General features: G+C 43.6%; 1 protein-coding gene across 1 annotated transcript; it reads right to left on the bottom strand.

Annotated features, from left to right (window-relative positions):
• Positions 1-6,852: 6,852 nt before the first annotated feature.
• On the bottom strand, positions 6,853-16,119 carry ANKRD1 (ankyrin repeat domain 1). The gene is made up of 9 exons (XM_030335248.1): positions 16,008-16,119; positions 15,148-15,327; positions 14,120-14,257; positions 13,883-13,990; positions 12,317-12,415; positions 10,655-10,753; positions 10,320-10,418; positions 10,083-10,181; positions 6,853-7,528 (listed from the first exon to the last, which is right to left on the bottom strand). The coding sequence occupies exons 1-9, from the start codon at positions 16,032-16,034 to the stop codon at positions 7,418-7,420; spliced, it is 960 nt and encodes a 319-aa protein (XP_030191108.1). The 5' UTR covers positions 16,035-16,119; the 3' UTR covers positions 6,853-7,417.
• Positions 16,120-16,574: the final 455 nt, after the last annotated feature.

Below are 16,574 nucleotides of genomic sequence, written 5' to 3'. Positions count from 1 at the left end.
CCAGTCGGTTAAGCGTCTGAGTTCGGCTTAGGTCATGATCTCACGGTTCGTGAGTTCGAGCCCCTTGTTGGGCTGTGCTGACAGCTCAGAGCCTGGAGCCTGCTTCGGATTCTGTGTCTCCCTCTCTCTCTGCCCCTCCCCTACTCATGCTCTGTCTCTGTCTCTCAAAAATGAATAGATGTTAAAAAAAAAAAAGCTTTCTGTCAGTCTCACTTATGAATATAGTTGCTAAAGTAAAATATTGGTAAAGAGAGACTATTAAAACAGTATACCATGGCAGGTGAGATTTATTCTAGGAACGTGAGGATATTTCAGTTCTTCTTAATGTACTTTTTCATATTTATTAGTCAAATGAGGAAAATCAGAGTTGTCTTAACGGGTGCCAGAAAGACATTTGATAAAACTTAAAACCCACTCCTGGTTGTGATCATAACCATGGCAGAACACAAGTAAAAGAATATTTCACACACACACATATGTATGTGTGTCCATATATATTTATATATTGTTTACATTAAGCATGAAGGCTCTAAAGACAAAGCATTTTTGTCTGACTTCCTCTTGAGCAATTTGATGGATTAGTCACCTCCATTCCCCTCCGTAAAACTGATGGCCGCCGCCGCTGAGCCCGTGTGCCACAGTCGGCCACTTCCTCGAGTGCCAGTTTGCGCCTCCCTCCACCCCACTTGGATTCTCCGAAAGTTAGGTGTGTGTTTCTTCACAAGTCTGTTTATGCCACTGTGGGTAGCGTTGTAAAATAATATACGCTAACTAAACATTATGGAAACTATTGCACTATGAGGAACAAAAAAAAGAATTCCCAGGAAATCCAAGGTGATGCTTTCCCAGGAATTCTTTTTTTGTCTCTCCTAGCGCAACAGTTATCACAATTTTTAGTTAACATATATATATATATATAACATATATAACCAAAGGTGAGCCACTGAAAAACCCTGTAGGGCGCCTGGGTGGCTCAGTCAGTTAAGTGTCTGACCTCGGCTCAGGTCATGATCTCACGGTTCCTCAGTTTGAGCCCCACGTCAGGCTCTGTGCCAACAGCTGAGATCCTGGAGACAACTTTGGATTCTGTGCTTTCCTCTCTCTGCGCCCTCCCCCTGCTCGTGCTTGCTCTCTCTCTCAAAAATAAACATAAAAAAAAAAAAAAAAAAAACCAAAAAACAAAAAACCACACCTGCTGTCAAAGTAGGTCTGAACAGGACAACTAGGATTTGGGGGAATCCAGTAAAAATTCCACACTTGGATTGCTTCGCTCAAGTCTTAAGTTCTCTTTCTTCTTTAAAGAGACAGGGACTCAAGAAGACAGCTGTAGATTTCCCATCGGAGGGTCCATACTCCCAAGAACAGGCGCTCATCTTTACAGACCAGCATGTGAGTGTGCATTTATGTATTTTAAACTCAAAATATTTAAGGGGTCGTATGTTTAACCTCTTTTGATGCCCCACCTTAGTCTGCTTCTTCAGCCAACTAGTTACGTGTGTCTATTTGCCCCAGTTGCACCAGATATCATAACTGAGGGAAGTTACTGCAGATGTGACTGTCCTCTTCATAAAAGAAGCGACTGGGAAAAGATTAGAAACGCAGGTACTTCTTTGTTTCTGCACGTTTGTTAGGTATTTGCAGTTGTGCCCACTTTCTACTTACGCGTAGGTGCTCGTCCTGTTGCAAAATCGGAGGGCGTGCTGGCCGGTCCTGCGGGAAGAACAGCAGGCGGGTTTCCTCTTGAGGTTTATTCTTGTCAGAACATGAGGCACTACTGATTTATTGCAACAAAATGACAATACCGTAAATAAACGTTCAGCGCAGTGGTCAGTTAGGAACTAAGTGCACCAAAAGGTAATAGTTTTAGTTAGTAAGTTACTATAAAATGTCATTTTAAGATGACTCTCTTCACAAAGACACAGATCATGCCTACATAAAAATATATATAGGACCTCTGTGAAGAAAACTCTTTACATGCAATGTTTTTAAAAGCTTACTTATTTTGAGAGAGAGAATCCCAAGCAGGCTCTGCGTGGTCAGCACAGAGTGCAACACAGGGCTCGAACTCACAAACTTTTGAGATCGTGACTTGAGCTGAAATCAAGAGTCGGATGCTTAACTGACGGAGGGAGGCACTCTTCTTTTGCATGAGGAGGCATTGTTCACCAAAGTCCCCCCCAGAGTATGAATTTAATAAAATCCAAAATAGTGTCTGCATATGTTTGCTTCTGTATATGTTTGGGTTTTAAGCTACATTTTGAAAGAATAAATATGAGAATAGCCAGGAAGTTTCTGAGAAAAACACTGGGAGGGACTTGTATGCCCCGATACTAAAGAGTACAGCAGGACCCTAGTGATGAAAACTGCATGACTGGTGCAAAAATTCATGTAGGTCAATGAAAGAGTCGGGAGTTCAGAATGACTCCAAATGTAAGAAGAAATGAGGGACTTTTCAATTCAGTGGCATTGGCACAACTGGTTCCCTATGTGGGAATGGCAGTGCGGCATACCAAGTAAGTGCAAAGACGAGACGTTGCCTGTGTTAAAATCTGAACTTGCTGGTACTTAGTGCCTGGGACCTTGCATAAATCACATAACCACTCTGTGCCTCACTTTCTTCAGCTATTTTCATACCTGTGGTGCTACTGCAAGGGGTAAGTAGATTTATATTTGTAGAAGGCTTCAAGGAGGATCGGTCGACAGAATTACCTACCTTTAAGTATCAGCTATTGTTCTATCATTTAGGAAAGAAAAAGCCTAATCCCTATCTTCTCCCCAATATACACCACACTAAATTCAAGCGGATTAAAGAAATTAAAAAAAAAAAAAAAACACTTGTAAAATACTAGAGAAAAGGTAAGTACATTTTTTGTCTAAAACAACCTTGGGTTGGAAGAAACCTAAATGAGGTCATCAAAGCCAGAAATGTGAAGCTTGATTAATTTACCTATAAATATAATGTTCTGTTAGAAACGTGCAAGCAACTAGGAAAGTGCATTTATAATGCATCTTATAGAGCAGAGAGGTCTAGCATCCTTAGTAAAAGGTTAAAAATGTTTTTTAAAAACATACGCAACATGATAAATGCTATTAGTGTCCGACAGGTCCCTTTGACCAGGCTGATGTACCCCTCCTCCGGCTGCTTCAGATTTGGGCACTAATGGTTGATCTTCACTCTTCCCCAGAGCATTGCCCTTGGGCTGATGGAAGTCACCTTACCCAGGGATGCCTGGGAGGTTTTACACCCCCCACCCCTTGCAGTTGGCCCGAGGCCAATGCCTGACGCAGGGCATTCCTAGCCGGCTTTCTGGCCTCTGTGGCATGATTTATGCTCCTGAGCTGGGATAAGGCTGAGGAGAGACTTCTCCTGAAAGCACATCTTTGCCTGTTTCTTCTTCTGCCCTGTCCTGTTTCCCTTGTTGTCTTCCTAGAGCACGCTCAATAAATCACTTACGTAAGAATCCTCATTCCAAGTGCTGCTTCCAGGGAACCTGACTTAATAGAAAATGCAACAAAGATTGAACCAGAAAAATGCTCAATAAACATGAAGCTGCTGAACTTTCTAAGTAATCAAGGAAAATCCACCAAAAATAGATCTTTTGCTGATCAGGTTGAAAACTAAAAAATGTAGGGGCGCCTGGGTGGGTTAGTCAGTTGAGCATCCGACTTCGGCTCAGGTCATGATCTCACAGCTTGTGGGCTCGAGCCCCGCATCTGGCTCTGTGCTGACAGCTCGGAGCCTGGAGCCTGCTTCAGATTCTGTGTCTCCCCTCTGTCCTACCCCTGCTCACACTCTGTCTCTCTCTCTCTCAAAAATAAATAAACATTAAAAAAAATGGAAAAAAAGAAAGATAAAAATGTATAAAATGAAACTTCATGATTTGGGGGAAATTTCTTCTACAAATGTATATCTTCAGAAATAGCTGCTTAGGTGTAAAGGGTGCCTGAGTCAGGACATTCATTGGACAATGTCTAGAATAATGGGAAATGCCCTGTCTGCCCCTCCCCCACTCACGCTGTCGCTGTCTCTCTCTCTCTCTCTGTCTCAAATAAATAAACATTAAAATAAAATAATGGGAAAATGGAAACAACCTAAATGCCCAATATAGGCCTAGTTAAGTGATCCATCATAAATTGAAACATAATGATACCATCTATATAGATGTGTAGAATAAATTGTTCAATTGAAACCAAAGTTACAAAACTAAATGTACAGTGCCTATGTGTAATGTGCACAGAAATAGCATGAAATAAGGATTATTGGGGGTGTTTGCTTTCTTCATTATTCATTTCTCTAATTGGCTTAATACTTGGTGAGTAGGTATTACTTCCTCAAGGGGAGAGAGATTTTTTCCCCTTGACGGGTAAAGGCAATCCCATAGATGTAAGACACCACTGGACTAAAAACAAAGTTCAACAGGAACCCAGGTGGGGGTGGGGGACTCACAGTGTAAGTAAGGGTCAAGGACGGCTTTGTGGAAAGAAGACAGCTAACCCGAAGGGGAGGAATGAGGAGAAATGGTGGGGTAGGGTGGGGTGGGAAGGAGAGCCTCCCAGGGAGCTGGCACAGTATATGAAAACAAAACCAAGTGCCTGGGTTTTGTAAGAATTGAAAATTCCAGAGCTGAAATTCAGAGTTTAGCTAAGAAAGTGATGAGAAATAGATGAGAATAGGGAGTTAACAGCAGTCAGATTTCAAGGATTTTTGAAAACATTAAGGAGTTTTCATTTCATCCTAAGGGAAACGGGAAGCCACTGAAGAATTTTAAAGAGGATGACTTGACCAGATTTGCATTTTAGCAAAATCACTCTGGCCGAAACTTCAAGAACAGACTGGAGGGAAGAGAGCCAGAGGCCAGGAGCCGGGCAAGGGGCCATTTGAGTAATCCGGGGGACACTGTGGCCGTCTGAACGTGTGGCTCCTGGGATGGGGGAAGTGGGCAGACTACAGAGCTGCTTAGGATTCTTGGTAAGAAGACTTGGAGGTGGGTTGGAAGAGAGGGGTGAAGAAAAGAGAATCAAGAACTAGCAGAAGTCTGTCGGTCAATGGGACATTCCCTTCACTGAGGAAAACACAAGACGAGAGACAGATTATGGGCAAGGAGCTGGATCAGGTGAGAAGAGGAGGAGCTTACAAGTTGACCACCTGTGTGACAGAAACTTGAAAGTTTTGCCTAAAGTGTTTATCTTTTCCATTAACAGAAGGTGACTGAGCTGGCCTTGTTCCAGTGGGACTTACCCATGCTGTTTCTTATGCTCTCTACCTCTGTGCTACTGGAAATCTCTCTGTGTGGTGACACGAAAGTGTTTCAACCCTTACCCTCTTCTCCCCTCCCAGCTCTGGCGGGGAGGGGGACTTGAAGGCATCATAGAGAACTTGGTCACATGATAACTCACTAAGTTATGCCTGTGGGAGACACCAGTACCAGCAAGAGAACTGTCACTCTCGTCGTAGGTGCTTTACTAGGAAGAAATGGGAGGATGCTGAGCCTTAAGGCAAGACTAGTTAGAGCCAGGACCCTAGCAGGAGGGCAGAGGGATGGCAAAAGGGGATTGATTGAGAGGGAGGGAGACAACGGAGGGATTGAAGCTCCTGATGCCCTTGGAGGTTAGGAGACTAGATACAAAAGACCCAAAAATATTTCAGACTGTCCTCACAACTTAGGTGCCCATGACCAGCTAACTGGGACACCTTCTGGTTGTGGACGGTGCGAGTACATACTCTCAGTGTTAGAGGCAAAGCTGAGGCCGTGTGTTAGTTATCCCATCTGGGATGAGTTTTGAGGGGAGGGGTACCAGTACCAGCGTTTCACGTTGGCCTTCATACATTTCCTAAAGGGCCAGACTTTTCCCATGACCTTGCCCTTGCCTGTGTCTCTCTGCTGGCTGGAGCACTGGGCTTGAATGGTTCAGTTTATCCTTCAGACTCCCCTGAAAAGTCTGTAGACATCCCTGCCCTTTGCAGCTGAGACTCTCACAGGACTCTGTTTTTTTACTTCGCTGTACTTACCTCAGACCATTCCGATATATTTCTGGGATTATTTCTTTAATATTCATCTGTTCCAGGAAGTCAGGGCAAGGACCATCCGGTTTTCTCATCACAGGTCTTAGCACCTGGTCCAGCATCTGGCAACAAAATGGCTCCCCTTGAAGGTCAAATAGCATTGACCAGGTGTGTTTCCCCGTGGGCAGCCTCTGACACCAACAGTCGGTGTCCACAATAATCACTAAACCCCAGATTAGCCCTGATGGGAACTTCCTAAAGAGCCCTTGTTTAGCTTGCAGTAATCACTCTGCCCACCAGGGGTCTCTTTCTCCCCATCACTGGGGCCAAAAGAACTCTGGAACACCCCTGTATCTTGACGATGGTTTTCACAGCCTTGTTGCTCTACGTGCTGTTGTGGTGTACCCCCACCTCTGCATCACCTGGGAGCTCATCAGAAATGCAGAGTCCCAGGCCCTGCCCGCAACGGGATGGATCAGAATCTGCATTCTAGCAAGGTGGTCTTGCTTAGACCACTGGCGGTCTGTGTACACATTAAATACTGAGAGGTCCTATTTCACAGGACATTTCTAATCTGAAAAACTCGGAAGAGAAAAAAACACTTCATCGAAATGGTCTTTTTCATCTGGTTCTTTCCCACCACACTCATAGAAGTACTTAGAGGTTCAGAATTTGCTTTTATTATGAATATAAAATAGACATACAACATAATATACATTTACACATTTACACTTCGCAGTCCCTTTCATCTTTTTCGAGCAGATTCAACTCTGCACGGCCCAGCGGTCCACTCCCGCCACTACACCCCGCCCCTTACACTCACAACATTCTCTTCACCTTGGTACCACATGTGACTTGGTAAGAAATACCAGACCCAGGCATAAAACAATTGGCTTTACCGTCCTTCTCACAGAATCCCTTTCATTCTACGGTTTCCTTTCCTGTCACGTCATGCCTTCCGTTGCCTCGAACTTCAGCATTGAAAATTCAGGAGAAAAGAGGGCTGCAATAATCACCCCTGTCTTTTAAAAACGCCTTGAAATAGCTTCCACGAGCGAGGCACACATAAGTAGACACTGACCACATTGCTCGTTAACATGGTTCAAGATCTGCTGGAAGGATCTGAAGTGTTCTATACAAATGAAGCTTTGCTCACCAAATGGATGATTGTGAAGGATCTGAGCATCAGCGGTGTCGAAGTAAATAAATAAATAAATAACCAGGAACAAATAAAAATAGAGTGTGCTTCACTAAGGGACATGTCTATACCTCTAGCCCCGTGCTTTCTCAAAACCTCATTAGGTGCAGCTTTACAACAGGTGGATAGAAGCTGGGTTTTATGACTAGTTGCTCTTCTTTGGGGCCGTGCCCTCAAAATACCAGTGAACACCGATGAAAGAGGCGTGGTTTCCTTCAGAAGGAGGCCAGGCGACAGGTTTTGTAGGAGTTCTCCTTGAGGCTGTCAAATATTGCTTTGGTTCCATTCTGCCAGTGTAGCACCAGATCCATCGGGGTCTTCCCAGCCTAATCAAAATACATGAGGAAATTTGACTTCCAGATGGGAGGCATCTATAAATTCGCATCCTCTGTGTGTGTTTAATGAGGTAATGGATAGGTGTATGCTTTATTGAACTGTTTTATGCTTTCCACTATGAGTGATTTGCGGTTTATATTCAAATCAGCCCTTCACTGTTTCTCACAGTAATGCTTTTGGCATTTCAGATTAGCAATGTTTGTTGTTGTTGTTGTTGTTGTTGTTGTTTTTCCCTGTGGGACTATCCCAGGTTTGGGTAAAAATCCCTGGTCCCTAGGTAGTAAATGGCAAGAGCATGCAAAGTCATTTTGAAATTCACAAAATGGCTCTATGCATCTTCAGGATCCTGCAGAATGGGCACGGGGAAGTGGTAGTCAACAACCAGTTCCGATCAATTTGGAAAATGATTCCCGATTGATAAAAACTGGTGGTGAGTGAGCTGCTTCGGCACCCTGGCTGGTGTCCTCAGGTACCCTTCAGAACGATTACTGCTCAGAGGAGTAGAGTTTTCACAACTGCTCAGAAATTACATTGGGATCTCCCAGGAAATTTCATTTTTCTTGGAGGTGACATCAACAGTGTGGAAGTAACTTTTGAGACCAAAATTCTTTGTCCCTTATGCATGTGTCTCAAGACATTTATAAAAAGGAAAACCATGTCACCTCTCAATTCTTGCCTTTAAATATGAGAAGTCTTAAATTTTTCCACCTCTATTCATTTGGAAGTCTCTCTAACTCAGAGACTGTAACTCAGACACTGGCAGCTTTGAGATGCAAATCAGTCGAGAGACCTGTTTTGTTTGGGCCCAACCAGAGTTTAGGTTTTTTTTTAAAAGCTGGACTTAATTGGCAACAGTTGGAAATTAGATTTCCCAACTGACTTTGTGAGCTCTCTGAAGAAATCAGAAGAATTGGTAGCATGATCCCTGTGGATCCACAGAGCAGCAATGGACTGGGCTAGGGACGAGCCCTTTAAAATTTTGTGCACAGACTCCTGCAGCCGCCATTTAAGTAATTTAGGTGCTCTGCTGCCATGTACTTATTTGAACTAGTGGCCCTGTAACCTTGATTTTGGAACTTCCCACCTCTGTAGCATCTTCCTTGAGAAACACTCTCAGGACACATGATGGCGGAGTTTTGGACAACGACAGAATAATGTATTGCGTGTCGTTTCCAATTCCCTTCAAGATGGTGTCCAAAGGCTCACAGGTCCATTGGGCAACATCCAGCCATTGGGTCAATGACATTAATTGTTTCTGGGCACTTATGCTGTGGTCTGATAATTCAGAACCGTTGGTATATTTTGGGCTATTCTTCCATGAGTTCCTTCAACTCTTCTCTGATAGAATTTATCTCCTAATTTTCTAGCTACTTACACAGTCTCCCCAAATATGTACGCTGTTTCTTTCTGCTGGTAGTGTCTCACTGCCTAAACGAAATCATTTTTTCTGCAGTTTCAGAGATCTCATTAAATCTCTTTTTCTGGTAATTTATTTACATTATTAGATAAGACCAATCTCACTATCAAGGGAGCCTACTATTAAGGCTTTCCCATCCAAGCAGTCTCTATTTACTGCTTTTATCTTTTGTTCTTATCACCGAGACAGTTTTGTGGGTTTTTTTTTTTTTAATGATAAAATATTCCTCTCGGTCTCATAGTAACACAATAAGGGGAAGAAATTATTCACAGTATATGATGACTGGGGTTTTCTTTTCCTTCTTTGTAAAGTGATTCTCCACCAAATCTTTCAAATTATTTCTTTAGTAATTTATATCCATTCCTCTCAGTGGTATTTTTAAAGCTTATATTAGATGATGTTTGTCTGGAAATTGGGACCATGAGAAAAAGTTGGTTCTATTCCCTGGCTTGCAGATGAAGCTAAATTAACACGTACTTGTAGAAGGGACTTATACGAGCATTTTCAGGGCCTAAATATAGGAAATTATTTTGAGGGATATGCAGATAAACCAAAGTGGAGAATGGATAAAAATTATCTCAAAAATATAGGCAACAGCATGTCTAGCCTTGGAAGAAAGGGGTAGCATGGCATGCTGTTGTAAGGGGTGGGGGTGGGGGAGACTACTCAGAATTACTCCTATTAGATCTTGATTAATTTCAGTTCATTGGCTCTTGGCCACCTTGACCAATGTGGAATTTTATCACTTCAGGAATGGCGTCTGTCTTTATACCTGACTACCCCAGGCCTGGCTCAGCCAGGGGTGGCCAAGGCAGATTGGGCTTGGGCTTGGGAGAGGGAACAATTTGACCTGTATTTTCAAGACCAAATCTTAAAAGAATCACCAGACACTATACCAGCGCCAAAACAGTCATGGCGGGCTACACCCATCTCTGACCAGGTGACCTTGCCAAGGTTAGCAATGTCATCATGGCAACGTTAGCAACGTTGTTACAGGGCATTTAAACATCAAAAGGCTGCCCCCAACCCTGAAATCCTACAGCTGTGGGACTATTTTCAAGTACATGAGATATGTTTTTGTTAAGAAGAAAGCCCCCAAGCAGGAACGGCTTAGTTCAGGTACTTACACAATTCTTGATGTTGAGGTCAGCCCCGTACATAATTAGGAGTCTGATCATCTTGTAACGGTTCAGCCTCACAGCGTCGTGCAGAGGGGTATCTCCTTCCTAGAGAAGCAGAGTCAACAGGCTAAAGGTGGACCTAAGGCCAGGAAGTGAGTCCCACAAGGGCACCTAGCTTGGGGAGGGATTCCAGATGAGTGAGGGACGAAGTTGCAGGAGGCGGAGCTTTGCCCAGGTACTCACTCGGTCTTTGGCGTTGAGGTCCGCCTCACAGGCGATGAGATGCTCTGCACACTCGTAGTGACCGGTCCTCACCGCCACGTGCAGTGCTGTGCTGAGCAACTGGGAAATTGAAGAACGCAACCGATTCGCTGGGTGCGGGGACAGAGGCCATCCCAAACCCCAAAGCATGTGGGAGGGGGACAAGTGGCCACTCTGGTGTCCCATACAGCCTGAGCTTCCAGCTGACCCAAACGGTGAGGTGGCTTTGGGAAAGAAAAGGGAAGGGGAGGAAGAGGAGAAAGAAGGGGGAAGGGGAGGAAGGTGGTGGAGGGGAGGAGCAAGAAGAGGAGAAATACCTTATCCCGAGCACTGATTTTTGCTCCTTTGTTCAGCAGCAATTTTAAGACATCCAGGTTTCCTCCACGGCTTGCCCAGTGGATGGCTGTGGATTCAAGCTATAGCAGAAGGTAAAGGGGTGTGACTTAATGTCAAGAAGAACTGGTCAGAGGAATTAATGCTTGGTTCTGAGGCCCAGAAATACCCGATTTGCTAAGGCATCCATGGTGACACTGGATTGTCCCCCTCTGGGTTGCTAATTCCAAGTATTGTAGCAGAAGGCTCTGGCCAGATGCATTAGCTAAACTGGATGGATGTGTGTGGACGTGAGTGTATGCAGTCCTATGTGTGTATCTGTGTGCATGTATTTGCATCGTTAGAAAACTCAAATCTAACAAATCTTTTTTCTTTCTTTTTTTTTTTTTTTTTTTTGGTAAAAGCATAAAAACTACAACTTATGGAGAATTTCCACTTGCCAGAAAGGTGCTACACACTTTCAATGGGTTGGTCCTCCCAGCAGGTGTGACTGCCCTCATGTTGCAGGTGAGAAAACCAAGTCTCCCAAATAGTCAAGTTTTTTGCCCGAGGAAATGCAGTTAGCAAGTATCAGAATAGATATTCAAACCCACATCTGCCCGGAACTTTCAGCCACTTTTGCCAAATAGACTCAGAAGTTCTAGACAAACGCATTTTAAAATTCTGGCATAATGCAAGTAGTCCCTTCCAAGATTTTAATCTGGAGCTGTCACCTCTTCCTGTGTCCCTGTTGTTTTTGTCTCATCTCTTGCTGGTTCTCTGCTGTCATCTGCACCAGCACAGCCTCTGTAACTCAGCTGCCACCGCTGGTGGTCACTGCACACTGCCCTTACTCTTAGGAGCTGCCCTCTTCCCCACTCTGGTATATTCCTGGCCTTCCAAATCACACACTCAAGAATTTGAGTGCCTTTTCATGCAAACTTTATTTATTTTTTATTGTTTTTCTGTGTGTTCGTCTTTTGGGTTCAATTTCGTTCAAGTTCTTTGGACTTTTTTTTTTTTTTAATATCCCTTTTCCACTTTGCTATAAAGTCAAATTGAGTTGCATTTAAATAAATAAAGCCTATTCCCAGCTCAATCTGCAGTTCATGAAATATGCTGTCTGCTGGTCTTTGTAGAAATCACAGTGGTTGAATTATTGAGGTCTGAATAGCAGCTACTTTCCATAGATGCAATTCACTCCGTAGGCAGTTTAGCCCCCAACCTCACTGATGGCATCTATCATAGAAGGTGTACAGCTAGAGAATTCTGACACATTGCTGGCAGCCACGGGGCCATGAGCAGACTGCCGTGGATAATGGAAGGACAGGGACACTGAGAGGCAACTGCTGACTGTATTACTTCTCAGTAATGCTACTGACTTGATACTGACCCAACTCTCTGATGAGGATATTGAATTCCGTGCAGAGGCTTTCACTTCCTTCTTTTCCCTGGAACACTCCTCTGCTTTTCAGTATGTATGGAAAATACTTTCCACATGACCTGGTCCCATCTCCAAACTTCCCTTTGTATGGAGAAATGAGCTTTCGCCCTGTTCTCTCAGATCAATTTTCAATCCAATCAACCCCGTTTTTCATTGTAGGTTTTCACGAGCTTCGTATAGTGTACTTATTTTGGCTCATTTCCAAACAAAGAAATATATTTACCATATCACGGAATTCGATCTGGGCTCCAGCTTCCATTAACTTCTCCACAATTGCCAAGTGTCCTTCTAAGCAGGCTCTGTGAAGGGCTGTCCGTTTATACTGTCAGAATAGAGATTTAAAAAGAGAGACAGCGATGCATATAAAAATGAGCATAAATCCTTCTAAGGGCTGTGGAGCTGGGGACTCCAGTGACCTAATTAATAGAAACTCGAGTGCTTCTTTTGGAATTAGAAATGTCAAATTTACTAAAATCGCAGAACTAGAACAATTATCCTACAAATGAGGTTTGAGTTTCCTACAGGTACATTTCTAAGCCCTCAGAGGTCTATGTGGAGGGATATGAATTTAAAGTTCAAAACTACCTACATGCTGACATTTCCCTTTCTTGAATTCTGTGCCTTCATTGTTTGTGTAGAATTTGCCATGCAGATCAGATGGCTTTCTTCCATCTGGGACTGTTGCTAGGTTGAATATCAAAAAGCATTCAATTCTTTTTTAAGAGATTGGGGGAGGGTTAAGCCTCTGACTTCAGCTCAGGTCACAATCTTGTGGTTCGTGGGTTCAAGCCCCATGTCAGGCTCTGTGCTGACAGTTCAGAGCCTGGAGCCTGCTTCGGATTCTGTGTCTCCCTCTCTCTCTGTTCCTCCTCTACTTGCGCTCTGTCTCTCTCTCTCCCTCAAAAATAAATAAACATTAAAAAACAATTTAAAAAAAAGAGAATGGAGGAGTCATTTTTAGTTCACCTTCTGAAATGATTCTCCAGCCGGGAAAGGATGCAAAAAGGAATAGAAGAAGGCTTTGTATGAATGGATTAATAGCCTATTTGGCCTGGAACAATTGTTGGCATTATTCACTCCAGTGTGCTCTATTTACAGATAAGGAAACTGAGGTCTAGAAAAAGCAAATTAGCTGCCAAAAATCAAATAGCCAAGTAGTGAAAGAGCCACCACTTCAACTCCAGTCCACAGATTCCTTGTGTAAGGCTAATGTGTTTGGGTCCAATCAAGGATGATGCTGAGGTGCCTGGGTGGCTCAGACAGTTAAGTGTCCGACTCTCAGTTTCAGCTCAGGTCATGATCTCATGGTTTGTGAGCTCGAGCCCCATATCAGGCTCTGAGCTGACAGTGCAGAGCCTGTTTGGGAATCTCTCTCTCCCCCTCTCTCTGCCCCTCCCCCACTTGCACACATGCTCTCTCTCTCTCTCAAAATAAATAAATAAACAAAAAAGTTATTAAAAAAAAAAAAGATGACGCTGTTATGTATTTCTCCAAAAGGGATTCATTGGCCCTGCCTTATTAAAAGACTATCCCAAGAATATAAAAAGTTACAGACAAACTGAAAAATCAGTCAGAAGAACCAAAGAAAAGATGCAATCCACAGCTCTAATCCAGCCTCTTTTTTCTGGACTGCCGTGCCATCCTAATATGCTACCGGCATATGTGGTAACAGCTGGGGAAACTGTTTCAGGTGGATTGGTTTCTGGCATCATGTTAGCAAGGCTGAAGTTAAGCATAAGAAACACAAAATTAATGAGCTGGATTTTGCAGCGCTTTGTGTAAGCCTTACCTCATCACAGACATCTGGATTGTTCTTGTCTGACAAGAATTTTTCTACTACTGGCAGCTTATTCTCCAGGGCAGCCTTCAAGAACCTAGGTACATCCACAGGTTCTGTCTAAAGCCAAAAAAATAACGTGAGAGTTACCGCGAGCTTTCCAGCATTCGCCCAAACCCTCCGCAGATATTCCTTCCCCTGTAGCATAATGCCAGACGTGTAGCACCACAAAAAGCAGACAGTCCTTACAATGATTTCAGGTTCAGGTTCCTTCACGGCTGAAACTTTAGTCTTCCTGTATTTTTTCCTTTTCTTCAGCTGAATGATTATTTCAAGGTCTTCTAAATTTTCAAGCTTTGATCTTTGTTCTAGTTTTTTCTTCTTGAGCTAAAAAAGAAATCCGTATTTCAAAATATGGTGAGTTCTACTGACAGGCATTCTGGTTGTGTCTAAACAAAATTCTGCAAGGTCTGAGAGAAGTATGTGAACAGTTTGAGCAAAAAAAGAGAAGAAACAAAACAACTTTAAAAGTAATCTTTGATTTTGACTTAGTGAAATCTTACTCAAGTATTTGGGGTCTAATCTTTCAGCTAATTGCCTTCACCTTCGTATCTCTTGTTTGTAGTTTTTGACTAATTGGAGATAGGATCTAGTCTATAAGTGACGACCTCGTAACCCTTTCCATAAACAAACCCCAGATTTCTGTAGACTTTTTTATTTAACTCAAAAGAATCCAACAGTAAGCGTTAAGCTCTGAAATATCAATGCCAATCTCTTTCAGGTGGCTTACTAAGAAACCAACTGTCCTGGGACTACTGCTAACTAATGCATGCTTTTTCTGTGATTAGTAAGCGATGCAAATTCACCCAGCAACACAGAATTTGTCAACACAGATAGTAAACGCAGCCAAACAATGATTCATGGACCACAAGCCACATTACTGAGAAAAAGAGGTCTCTCTTGCTTCGGACTACCTAGACCGTGTATGACATCAGAAAGTCACTGGACATGTTTCTCTTTCCAAGTCTTTCAAGCGGAAGATGATCATAGAACAGTCTGTCATTGATTTGGAATCCAGAGGTCATAGTCTTGCTAAAGAATTAGTTCCTACAACCTGTCCTATAAAAGTTGCCTCTTTATGGATTTGAATTTGGCAGAGAAACATCTTTGGAACAGCTGCTTTTATTTGGTTCTCTCTTTTCTCCTTCCTGCCTGGCACCTCTTTCCTCTGTCCCGTCCCCAACTTCCCATTAGTGGAATCCAGGGAATCTCCTTACCTCTGCCTCTCGCTCTTTCTCAATCTTCCACTGCTGTTCCCCCAGGCTCAGGGAGTGGGCCGGAAGTGTTTTCAGGTCCTCTTGTTTCTCTACAGTAACAGCAGCTTCATACTCCCCATCTCTGAAATCCTCGGGAAGGAACTCCCCAGTCTCTCCGCTGTTGTTCTTCTTCCCCGTAACCTATGAGGGAAGAAAACTGTAGTGTCAGAAGGAGCAAGACCGGTCCTGGAGTCATTCTTCAAAGAGGATGCTGCAGGAGGGCTCTGGTCCTCCCTGGCTGGTGACAGCCTCCTCTGTGAGATGTGCTTTCAGATCCCGGGCTGGGACACACTGCGGCAGGATTCTAGGATTACCTTCAGGTGATCGTCCTCTTCTCTAGCTAAATCAAGGCTTAGATTAGGTTGATATGTTTAAACCCACTTTGAACCCACTCAATCCCATTTCTCCTAGGAAAACTGCCACCCCTCCATGATTATTTAAAATTCTTCCGTGATTATTTAAAATTCCTCCATTCATAATTTCTTCCAATTCTTCCATGACATTTGGCCTTGAGTTGTGAAGTTTCCAGACATAGCCTCACAATAAAACTTCTTCCCTGAGGCATCCTCATACCTGCCTGTGAAGCTGCGCTTTGGTAAGAAAACCAAAGGAGAAGATAATAATAAATAGGAAACAGAGAACCCATTCCTACCAGCTCCATTTTTCCAGTTTCACTTATTTCATCACATAAGCCAACCATTTTCCATAGATGACATCCGAGTCCCTGGGCATCATGCCTGAATAAAAGGACATTTCTATTTCCAAATACCAATCAAGACCGAACTGATTTTCACTGCGAAATGATAACGTGTCTTACGTACCAGCTCCTCTACCTTCATCACCATCATGTCTGCCTGAGGTTCGGTTTGTCTGTGTGTCTATTCCCCCGTGGAATGAATCCCTTGAGTCGGCCCTGCTGAGCCCCTCCACCCCGGTCAGCTTATATAGCGAGGGCTGGGTGAGATAATCTTCCAACCTGGGAACCCAAGTAACACCCCGGCCCCCACCCGTGGCCAACTCAGAGGCAGGTGAATTCTCATTCCAGACTCAGTGTCTGGGAAGCCGAAGAGGGAGGGGATGACAAGTAACCCCACTTAATATGTGAATCAGGAAGAAATGTGAGAGGGCCATTCCTTTGGCGGTGACCACACCGCTCAGCAATGCGAGCCATCTATTTATCGAGAAGCCAGGGGACAGCTGTCTGTTGCTATTGCACCACAGCACTGCTCCTGTTCCTTCTTTGTCAGCTTTCATATGACTAACCCTATCAAGAAAATGTAAATGCCCTGCATATCACACTGCCAATAATATCTTGCTGATAACCAGACTTATCAACACTTCACTTGGGGGAAGTGTTGCTTCAGGACATCCTATTCGTGGGTAAACAG

This window comes from Lynx canadensis, chromosome D2 (genome assembly GCF_007474595.2).
Source record: "Lynx canadensis isolate LIC74 chromosome D2, mLynCan4.pri.v2, whole genome shotgun sequence".
Classification (NCBI taxonomy): domain Eukaryota; kingdom Metazoa; phylum Chordata; class Mammalia; order Carnivora; family Felidae; genus Lynx; species Lynx canadensis.
Note: the sequence above shows the minus strand (reverse complement) of the source record. Positions and strands in the feature narration are given on the sequence as shown.

Coding starts and splice junctions, on each gene's coding strand:
- ANKRD1 (XM_030335248.1), bottom strand. CDS start 16,034: ATGATGGTGATGAAGGTAGAGGAGCTG. Junction 14,258..15,147: donor AGAAAGAGCGAGAGGCAGAG/GTAAGGAGATTC, acceptor TTTCTTTTTTAG/CTCAAGAAGAAAAAACTAGA. Junction 10,419..10,654: donor AAATCAGTGCTCGGGATAAG/GTATTTCTCCTC, acceptor TCAATTTCCCAG/TTGCTCAGCACAGCACTGCA.